Source organism: Passer montanus, unplaced genomic scaffold (genome assembly GCF_014805655.1).
Source record: "Passer montanus isolate IOZ18808 unplaced genomic scaffold, ASM1480565v1 scaffold9, whole genome shotgun sequence".
Taxonomy (NCBI): domain Eukaryota; kingdom Metazoa; phylum Chordata; class Aves; order Passeriformes; family Passeridae; genus Passer; species Passer montanus.
Window position 1 is genome coordinate 456,875 of NW_024374367.1, and position 11,546 is coordinate 468,420.

Consider the following 11,546-nt stretch of genomic DNA (forward strand, 5'->3'; position numbering starts at 1 on the left):
TCGCTCCGGCCTGCGGGAAGCCACGCTCTCCCGTGCTCTCCGAACAATTTCACCTGTCCCCGCAGCCGCGGCTCAGCCGAAGCAGCGCAGAGGACCCAGCCTGAGCGACACCAGCCCCCTCCGTCACAGCACCCGCTGAGCCCAGATCTTCTCTGACATTTTCTGAGTTATTTGAATCATCCACAGAGCACAGCAAAAGGCGGCACACTGGGAGAAACAGCCAGAATTACTCATGAGCTTTTTTCTTTTCACGGGCTCTAACTTAAATTGTGATCTGTCAAACAGAGGAGTCGCACGTCATTGTGGATGGCTGGGAAAAGCTCCTGCTCGGGCTGCAGCAGGGGCCAAAAAGGCAAATCAGCCTTTTCTAGGTAGAAAGGCTCAGCAAGAGCAAGTCTGGTACTCTCCAGCTCCATATGAGTTGCTTCATTCAGTGTTAATCACCCCATTAAAAAAATAAAGTCCAGACACATCCTTCACTGCAATGCTGCAGATACAGGATGGAACACCTGGAGTAGGGATAAAGGGATTAAGAGGTGAAGGGCAACTGTGAGGAAGGGCTAAAACGTGGCAAATATTCATAGACATACAACCTGTTAGTTCAGGGTGATAAATCCCATGTTCCTATCATTATTTTCTCACCATTAAAAAATCCACAGAATATTCTGTGCAGCCACAAAGAGCACATTTTTAGTGGCCAGCTGACAGGGTTCTCCTGAGGAGAGCTGTAGGGCAGAAAGCACTGGTCCCACCTGCCCATGGGGCAGATGCTGACCTCAGACACTGATGGAGCAGCCCTGTAGCAGCAGATGAGGCCGAGCATCCCTGCCCAGGCACTGCTGCCCAAATTGCTGTACCCTTAGAAGGCAGCAGGCATGCCAAGCCCCAGCTCCTGCAAACAGTATCACCCACAGTCCATGCAGGTCACTGCTGGCTGAAGCTCTGCTAAAAACAAAGGAAAAACTGGAATAAACCACACATCTCACTCCTATTGCACAGCAGGCTCCAATGGAAAATTTCTCCCAGATCTGCAACGTAATGCCAACGACAGATTTATTTTTACAGCTATATGGTGAAGGAGGATGATCTCAAAAGACAAATCATTCTAAAATGGGCAACTTGACTCAGCAACACAGGGGTCTGGCTGAAAATAGGGTACAACCTACCACGTACACACACAAAAAGCTGTCTAACACCACAGCAGAACAAAAACACTGCTAGCCCAAGGGTGTCCAGGGGTTTGATCTGATCACAGGAGGAAAAAACACACCTCCAAACCTGCTGAAAGGCGCACACAAGGAAGGACAACTACTGACAGAACCAGCACCACCTCCCCAGCTACCCAGAGACACCACAAGCATGACACCAGTGTGAAATGCCCCAAGGGATGCCACACCAGAGAAACATTTATTTTTCAGACCCAACACCTATTCTTTAAAATGAGAGGGAACTATAACCTCTAAACAGAGCCTTGTGTTTATCCATGAGCATAATAATATGCGTGCAGAACATGCAGGAGATGCAGGACCACGCATGTGCCAATGGCTGAGGCTGGAGGTGCTTCATGGCCAGGAAAACAATCGTGGTTGAGGTCCCAAGGGCAGGAGAAAACCTTGTTGGCTTTGCCTTGTTCAGCTAGAGAAGAGGTTGTGTAAATGTAATATCACTGTCACAGCTTATCCTCTGCCATCCCTCCCATTGCAAAGAGCTGCATCCAACATGGAGTTAATGCACCCAGAGGAAATGTAGAAATTTAGGAAATGTCATGCCAGCAGGGGCCCATGGCTTCTCAATAAAGATCCAAAGAGGTGAAGAACACTTAGCTCGCTTGAAAAGGCAGGGAGAAACAAGGGAGATCAAATTTCTCACAAAACTCATGTTTAATTATCTATCAGAAAGCAGATCCCTGTTTTCATCCAGTCCTTCAGTGCTCAGCCCTGGGGGAAAGCACTGATGCCAGCAGGGATTCTACCCACACTCGCACAGCATCAGAGACCTGTGAATGTTTGGATGTTGAATGAATGACAGGCAGGAGAGGAGGCAGATGAGAGGAAGAGATGGGGAATCGCTGCCATTAATAACAGCCATTGGTTTAATGTAGAACTAATAAAGCCCCTGGCCTGCTAAACACAGCCCTTGCCTTGCAGGGTGTATGAACCAGGGGTCACTAATCAAGCCAAAGTCTCCTGCAGAGTAAATAAGTTAGATTGGGCCCCTAACTCAAAAATATGCTGGGTTTTACTGAACATTGGACACCAACATGGTGCAATGTGTAAAACTGGGACAATGAACAAAATGAGAAATGGGGTCCTTTGAAAGGAGTGTAAGAAGGGCTTCACAATTTCAATATTTGAGGTTTTTTCAGTCATTTGCTAAATTACTGAGGTGATGCTGTGGGCAGGCACCACTCTTGACAGTACAGCCAGGCTGGAAAAGGCTTTGGACCAGAGACATTCCTCCAGTGCCAACAAGCCCCATTCCTCCCACCAGAAATGCTCTGCATGGTGTCACCCTCAGCTTCCCCCCACTTCTTTTTTCCACTTGACTCAAATTTTCTTATACTACTGAGCAGAAAACCACCTGCTGTGAGGTTATGACAGGATACACAATGCTCACGTTGTTTCAGTCTCATCTCCTCAACTGATGGTCTATTTTCCATTAATACAATTTAAATATTTACTTAAAAACTTTAAATTATTTTTGTGGCTACCTCCTCTTGCTACAGATAACTCAAGATGTGCTGAGAATTTTCTTCTCCTGTCAAACAACCCTGACCACTGTCGGGAAACCAACCAGCAAGTTTTTAATTCTCCTTGAGACTTTTCACGTTTTGCTTGCTGAAGGTCCTTGATCAAAGATTTGTTATGAGCTTACATGGCACAGAGCATGCAGGGAAGAAATTTGCTCTCAAATATTTTAAATGTTTCATAATTCATTATATTCATGGCATAAAAAATATAAAGAACCTCTCCAATCTCCCTAAGTGAAGCTAAAAACGTGGGGCAGAACTGAAGTTTAACAATTATAAATCATAAATAAGGCCACAAATACAGCAAATAAAATCAAAAGAGTTCAGGAACAAAAGTAATTTCATAAAGAACACACATGTATAAACATGTTCCTTTTACTCAGGGGGTGTGTCTGAATATTTATGAAACTGCCTCTAATAAACACTACTTCAAATTGAAAAAGGCACAACAGAAATGTAAGGCAGACAGGAAAGGTTTCCTATAATCCCAAGTGGTTCCAAGCAGACCTATCAGGCAGCCAGGCATTTTGAGTTTAATTTCAGCTCTAACTAAAGTACACGTTTTAATGCTGTGCTGCTGCTCTTGATTAAAATCAAACTCAAGTTCCTCATGTTTTTGGTTTAGCGCTTAGGATCGTGAGAAAACAAATTAAAAGAAACCCAACAAATTTTAAGAGAAGACTGAAGAAGAAATTAATTTATCAAATTAGCAATGTGCAGCAGCACTTCAAAACCCCAGAGAAGCAGAAAGGATGCCTGCAGGTTACTCCTTATGATACCAAACAGAGCAAATCCAATCAGATGAACATGCTGCTGGATCAGTCAGGCAAAAGCCACAGGAGCGGCAGAACAAAGTGAAAGATGTATAAAAAGAGGATTTTCTAAACCTATTGTACTGGTTTGAAACGGAGCTATTCCCCCTGGAGGAGATGACAGCATCACTGGTGTGGTCCTGCAGAACAAGCTGTCCAAAAACACCCTCAGAGACAACACAGAGGAAAAGTAGAAAAAAAGTTTTAATGAGAAATTAAAAATCATACTAGAATCTGAAAGCTGCAATGTTGCACTTAAAATAACACATCTCCGTTCAAAAACCTATTTCCTGCACAGGGCTGTAAATAAACTGCTAGATTTTAGCATGTTATTTCAAAACTTGTTGTCTTTAATGGTGTCACCATTGCTCCCTGCTTGATAATTCCCTTTCCTTGCTTAAAATAACTGTCTATGGCAAGAGCACTGACCTTCAGGAAAAAGTGAATGAACAAGGAAAGCAGCCTGCCAGCACACGACCAAACTGAAAACTATGACAGCAGCTATTTCAGGGCACGGGATGAACAGAGGGAACAATATAATTATCTACATGTAAAATGTGAGTGACACCAGCAGCAGACAGGAACTTCTGTTTGCCCAGTCTTGTGAAACAAGAATGAACTGCTGCTCAAAGGAATAAAGAGATAGTGAAATAAAAACCCAAAAAGAGATTTTGTTTTTCTCAGCAAGTGATCAACTCAAGATGCCACAGAAGCTGATTGCTTCGTCAGCACAGAAATTCATGACTTGCTTTTAAGATAAAATGACCATCAAGCCAAACAAAAAGGAATAAAATAACAGCCAAATTCAAAGGGAATTATGTGCTTCTGAGGAGAAGGTATTACCAAAGTACAAAGTGAAGGCAGTGCAGTCAACCCTCCTCTGAAAAATCTGTTCTTGGAGTTGAAAGTGGCAAGATAGGACTTGATGGAGTGCAGATCACACACTAAGTCTATTATTTTCTTTAAATATATATTACAGAAAGCTATTTTATGCTATGGATATATATACAAGTAAAAGACTAATGAAAACAAAGTGTTTATACAAGATTTCTACCCCAGCTCTCAAAAGAGTTTGAGAGATCATTATGCTAAACCAGCCCTGTGGCTCCCAACTCACCATGCCAGTGGTTTCTGGCAATTCCACAGATTGCACAGCAGAGGATGTACCAAGCAAAACACAATTTTGGTTTTCTTGGGTTTGATTTTCTTAGGAAATGTGGTATTTTTGATAATTTAATCCTGCTACAGAGCCCTGAAAGCAGAAAGAAGTCACAAATTCCTATCTACTGCAGCACAAAGTGGCAATATCGACTATACACATGAAAGTATATTCATAAGAAATGCAAATAGAGAATACAACACCTGGTGAGCAGTGCTGTGCAGCCACCCTGCAGCACCTGCTGCGTTGGAGGGACCAGACTGAGTGGATGTTTTCCCTGTGAGGGGAGGCAGTGGAGCAGCTGGGCCCAGCATGGCCACCTTTGGAAGGTTCCAGGAGCCCGTGGGGTAGAGCCTGGAGATCTCTCCCCTGCTTGCTGCTTTGAGCAGGGGTTGGAACAGGTAACCTCCAGAGATCCTTCCCAACCCAGCTGCCACCATCAAGGTAGAGAGCACCCTTCCAGCTGCCTCCACTACCCCCCAGTAACAGCATCAGGGTGCTTCAGGCATCTCCGTGTGACTCTGGAATAGCAGCACAAGGAATGATGTTGAGGAAAATGAGTCACACTTCCAACAAGGCAGCAACCACTGCTGCTCCCCCAGCCAGCCCATCACACGGGCTGCCAACACGAGCTGCAAACACTTCTCTTGGACAACTGTTTTCATCCCCCAGCTCCCACAACGACCTACTTACAAGTCATAAGGTTGCTTGCTGCTGAAATGCATATTAAACTCAGGACAGACAAAGAAACCATCTTTTTCCATTTCAGGTCCAATTTTTTTGATTTGATGTTTAAAAATGCTCTGCAGTCAAACACATTTCTGAGGGCACAGAGACCTAGAGAAGCCAAGAGCAAAATGGCCTAGAGCTGCTAAGCAAAGTCTCTGTGCCCAGACATATTTTAATATTGGTATCTGCAAGAGACTCGGGGTAGAGCCCACTGCGGATAAGCTCTTGGGGCAAAGCAGAAGAGACAAGACCAGAAAAAGAGAAACTGTTGCATTTTTATTTTGTTATTTCCTTGTTAACTGATACTATTCAGAGTAACTGGACAACTTTCAAGGCAATGCTTGGACACCAAATTAATGCTTGGCAAATCTAATTAAACATGAAACTTATAAACGAAACAGAAAAGTGGGCCATGGCATTTCTTTGCAGGACCCTGAATTTGGACCTCAGGGGTCTTTATTAAGATCTGAGACCTTATTTGGACCTCTGCAGGACTAAATACCTGTGAAGTAGTATCAGGAACCAGCTAATTATGCATCACTATGGCAGGGGTATCTCCTTCATGGGGCAAGACTATTTACAAGGGCATGTAGTGACAGGACAGGGGGGATGGCTTCAAATTCAAACAGAGTATGTTTAGACTGGATAAAAGGAAATAATTCTCTACTATCAGCACAGTGAGGCACTGGAAAAGGTTGCCCAGGGAAGCTGTGAATGCCACATCCCTGGAAGTGTTCAATCCAGGCTGGATGGAGCTTGGAGCAACCTGGTCTAGTGGAAGGTATCCCTGCTCATGGGAGGAGGCTGGAACTAGGTGATCTTCAAGGTCCCTTCCAACCCAAACCGTTCCATAACTCTACGATTTCTTCCATCAGGATAAAGGACTGGAAGGCAGGAATTCCTTAAACAATAATTTAGACACTGCTGTGTCTAGCATCAGGAGCAAGCATTGCATGCTTACCACAAAATGGCTACTGGCAGGAAATCCTGGGTATCCAAGGGGCTTCAGTGCCTAAATCCTGTCTTATCAAGCACTGGAGTGGCACAGTTGCTTTCCAAAGCGCGGCTTTAAGTTTCTGTTTTAAGATCAGAAACCTATGTGGCTTGGCTCTTCAGAGCTGAAAAAACCATCCAATCACTTCCCACCCAGTGCGGAGATCTGTGACCTGAGAGATTGGCACGGGGAGCCGCTCACCTCAGCCAGCCCCAGCACCACCTCCGGCACCGCTGCCGCCTCCGCCCCCAGAGCATCCATTCGCACATCCCACGGCCGCTCCTCCCCAGCACCGCCGCGTGTTCTGCACGACTCCGGCGCTTCCCTCGCTGCCGGGAACCCACCAGAACCTGCTGTGAGTCAGGGCTGAGACGCTCCACACCTCAGCGTGGAGTGCAGCCCCCCTGCTCCCTCCCGGAGTCCTCTGACTCCGGGACGATTCTGAGAATGGAGAATTCAGCTAAACGTTTTGGCATCTCAACAGAGCTGAGCCCTGGTAATCTACCAATCCCCTTCAAGTAATTTATCTCCCCCATCTCATCAAAGCTCACATTATCACAATTATTCCTTTATTACCAGCAGAACCCTTGCTCCTGGTCAACGCTTTGCAGCTGTCAAGAGCAAAGGTGCAACTTGTGGGCTTGGAGACAGCAAGAACCCAGCTGGAGCAGCCATGAGGGCTGCGTGAGGAAGAGGAGGCATTACCTGGGTGAGGTGCGGGTTGGGGTTGAAGCCACACTGGTTGCAGACCTTGCTGTGACACTGAGTGCAGGCATTGAAGTTCGGCTGGCCGGGGGAGGAGGTGAGCTCTGTGGTCTTGCAGATGGGGCAGAGGGTGCTGCTGGGGAGGGGGGCGATCTGCGGGACGGAGTAGGGAGAGGTAGGGGTGCTGCCTCGCTCCGGTGACACCGAGGGAGACCTCCCCGAGCCCTGGCTCCTGGCGTCCACCTGCAGCGTCCTCCGCGGCCCCTCTGCCGCCGGTCCCGGCTGGCCCCGGCCCCGCATGTCCCGGGGGCTCTGGGAGCTGGCTGCGGTCTGTGCGAGGGAGGGCGGTGCTGCCCGCTGGCCCGCGGCCTGGTCCAGCTGCTCCGGTCTCCTCAGCGAGCTGAAACACCACCAAAACACACAGAATAAGCCCAGGTTTCAAACATTTGTATGCTAGTCAATGTAGGAAACTGCTACAGCACCCTCTCCCCCTCAAAATCCCAGCTCAGCCAAGAAGGCGTAGCAAAACCCCACTGCAAACCAGGGAAATTGCTCAGATCAGCAGAAGGATACATGTTACCTTACGAAACAAGGCGCGATTTCAGCTTTCTCTTATATAACCCAGCGGCAGAGATGCAATTGAATTATTCGCTGTATTCTGAGTTGAACTTCAGTCAGAAAGTTGCACATAAAAACGTGCATGAGAAGTTTGAGAAGCTCAGCCTCCTGCCAGCCAGGGCTCCCAGCACTTCTCGGTACAAACTCACTGGAAGAGGCAGCTGTGACTCTGCTGTGCAGCCTGCAGGGCCCGTTCTGCAGGGATGTGGCCAACACGAGCTAAACCAGCTCCTCACAGCCTGCTTTCATGAGTGGCTGTGAAACCAGAAGCCTGCAAAGAGCCTATTTATTAAAGGCTAATAGAGGAGCCTTTAGCCAGAAGCCTAATGGAGGCAGGAGAACTACTTGTACTTCCTCACCTGTCAGGCAAAACCATGCAAGTCACAGGTGAAAGCAGCTAAGGGCTTCTTTCCCAGGGGCCACAGCAGTGGGAAATCAAGAGACAGCACATTGGCCCCCCTTTAGTAATCAGCACTGAAGTGGCAAACACAGACAACAGGGATTTTGTGGGCTGGCTCTCCCCAGCTGAACCCTCTTCGGGGTGATGTGAGTCTTGGCTGGGCAAAAAAAGCCAGCTGGAATAACTCTCATTCCATAGAATCCCTGGTCACCAGGACAGGGTGGTGAAACCTCCCTGTGAAACCAGAGCTACAAGGAGCAACACTGAGGTTGGCATCGCACCCACTGCTGGTTCAGCAGCAGCCCCACAGCCTGTGTGGGATGCTCAGCACCCCACAATGCTGAGGGATGCTCCTGGCCATCCCAAGGAGCTCTGGAGCAGCTCCAGCTGCAAGAGCTTTGAGCTGCAGTGCACAGCATGACAGCCTGCACACCCTCCTCCCACATGGTTTCAGGGCAGACGCCCTGTAATGTGCTGCTGATGGACCACAAGCACACGAGAATGAATTTGTGATGGAAGATACTTATCTAATTACCAAATAATTTGGTCCATGTGCTTATCAGTAATGCCCACAAATATTTCTCGAAAAAGCAGAAGCCCTAATGCCCTCACTACCTGTGATCTACAGCTGTTTAAGGAAAAGTATTACTCAGAACCTCAAATTTAATACATTGTTGGTTTACCCAAGCAGGGTCTGACCTTATAAAGGTTTAAAAAGGGAACTTAAATGCATAAAACTAATGAAATTCAAAGTGCATGTTGCCACAGTAATAGGAAGTTGGACGAAAATAAATAGTAAAATAGCACTTTGGGAATACTTTCTGGCTGCAGGTTGAAACCCACTTCTCTGAAGAAAAAATCACAATAATAGTAAAGCAAAGCACTAAGGGAGGGAGTGATCTGTTCTAGACTGAAGAGAAAATTGCTCCTGGCCCTACAGTAGCACCTGCCATGAATGTTGTTGGCATGTGCTGCTCCTCCATTGTTAGTTCTGACACCCTTCAGTTCAGATTTGGAGTTTGACTCCTGACATTGAGGGATGCAGAGCTACTGCCTCATAAAACACATAAAACCATCTGTAGCTGGTGGAGATTGGAGAGCTCAGCCCCAGACACCAGAAGGAAGTACTGTCAGAAAGCAAATGTACCTTCTCAACTTAAATTTAGTATTTCTATAAAACCCTCAGCATTTATGTATTAGACACACCCTATCCTAATGGTGTATTAACTCTGAAATATGGTCAATTATTAATTGTTGTTTGGAAGAGCAGAATGGTTATTCTGCCCAGAGAAGCTGTGGCTACCCCATCCCTCCAAGTGTTCAAGGCCAGGTTGAGGCTTGGAGCAACCTGGTCCAGTGGAGTGTGTCCCTGCCCATGGCAGGGGGTGGAATGAGATGCTCTGTAAGCTCCCTTCCATCCCAAACCATTCTGTGATTCTATTCCACTACAAATTTCAAAATCAAGGGTTTTTCCCCATTTGATATGTGCCACCAAGTAAGAATTCAGACTCCATCAAGGAGCTGTCAGATAACACACAGGCAATTTCACATTTCCTACCCAAACCAGTGTGGCTCTCTTGGAAATGCACAAGCCCATGAGGAACAATACACCAGGTGTGTTATTTTGCCCTGAGCCTCACTGCTGGCACATAAGACAGAGGAGGGTGGTTGGATGCTCACGTCTGGCAGGTCAGTGCTGCTCCAGAGATGCTTTCCCAGACTGGGCTCGAGCTCCCTGCACTTTTTCAAGTGCTAAGTAATGCTGGGCACCACCTCCGTCCCATTCCCAGCAGCAGCTTCACTCCATGCTCTTCTACCAACACTGCATTTATTTATTTTATAATTATCCAGGATGCCTCAACCCCCCTGTGACACAGGCTGTGCTGTCTCTCACTTGCACCAGTTGAACATACCCGTGAAATTTTAAGACCAGAAGAAATCATCTGGTCTGTCAAATACAGTAACTGAATCCAGGAGAGATGCCTCACGAAAGAACATGAGAATAGTCATATGGAATCAAACACAGGCCCACGCTCACTGCATCTTCTGCAAGGATGATCCAATATTTGTATGATTTGTACCCATCTATGAATACTTTTTTTTTTCCTGTTACAAAAGCCCAAACTGCAGCTCAGCCCTATTTTGGTTTTTTTCCAGGCTTTATCACTGATAGTTAACTAGAATTGGGCTGCTAACTGGTTCCAAAGAATTCCTTCCAATTCCACTGGAGTGTCTATTAACAATTAAATTGGAATGCCTTAATAAGGCAGGATTTCCCATTTGATGGGGGATGTACTGATTTTACACCGCCCTAATTGCTGAATTAGAAATATTGGGTAATACAGAGTCAAAGATCTCTGCAGGGTCCAAACTCAGCTGCACTCTCTGTTGCCAATGGAGTAATAATTTTGTACAACTAAAGAATATCAAGTGTTTTACTGACTGTATTAACAATTACACTGTTAAAGTTTTCATTTGTGATATCCTAGGAATGCTTTTTATCACAAGAAGGGCAGGCAGGCAGCTCTACTCACCTGCCCACAGTCACTGGGAGGGTAGGCAGCTGGGAACATACTGTTTCCTTCCTTTTTTCATTGTTTTTAAATTGGAAAATTGTGTCTTTCTTCTTTCTTTCTAAAACTCCCTCCATTTTCCAGCACAAAGCTAAGTAAGCACCCACAAAAATTAACTCACAGCTCCGTGAAAGAGAGGAGGTAAAGCTGCAAGGTTGCTGCCACACAGCCCAGAGCTAAAAATCACCCTGAGACATTAATCCATATCTAGCTCTGCCTCTCCATCAGATACTTCTGATTAAAAGGCCCAGAAATTCCTTAGTTCCACTTGGGAACAGACATGGATATGAAACCAGCCTTTCTATTTAGGGCTGACACAACACCCTGGGAGGAGATGGATAAGTATTGAGAGGGAAGAGCTGCCCAAGGTGATCAGAAACATGAACAGCACAAGGAAAACCAAGGGTCAAAGCCATTCACCACAAAACCAAGCTCAGCAGTGTAAAATATCACAAGCACCTCAGATTTTTATGCCTGATTTTTTCCCTAATGTAAAAATAATGTTTTTTCATTAAAATTACAGAAATTGGGAAAGCTTTAAAAACAAAGTCCTACTTAAAGCCAAAACAAATGTTAGACTGCTTGCTGGTTAATATTTAATTTCAGAAAAACATGATTTGTCCTAAACCAGACTTTTGATGTCACAGCAGCACCAGGGAAAAGATGTCAGCATCGTCAGTGGAGATAAAAGCAATGCAGTGACATAGCACTGGTTTACAATTCTCTGCCAGCAAACTGGTACAGCTTTCTCATTTGGGAATTCCCAGGTAAAGTCAGGGTCTGTAGGAGGGAATTGCTCTAATTTAC

General features: G+C 45.9%; 1 protein-coding gene across 3 annotated transcripts in view; it reads right to left on the bottom strand.

The window, feature by feature from the left end:
- The window catches only part of BSN (bassoon presynaptic cytomatrix protein), a 65,168-nt gene extending 57,011 nt beyond the window's left edge, over nt 1–8,157 (bottom strand). For 2 of the 3 annotated variants that reach the window (XM_039734345.1, XM_039734344.1), the window contains exons 1-2: nt 8,126–8,157; nt 7,149–7,548 (exon numbers count right to left, since the gene is read on the bottom strand). In XM_039734345.1, coding sequence (XP_039590279.1) covers nt 7,149–7,548; nt 8,126–8,142 — 417 coding nt within the window. In that variant the 5' untranslated portion in view covers nt 8,143–8,157. Of the gene's footprint in view, nt 1–7,148; nt 7,549–7,728; nt 7,992–8,125 lie in introns of those variants that run through there. The other variant, XM_039734346.1, reaches the window with a different exon arrangement.
- Nucleotides 8,158–11,546: the final 3,389 nt, after the last annotated feature.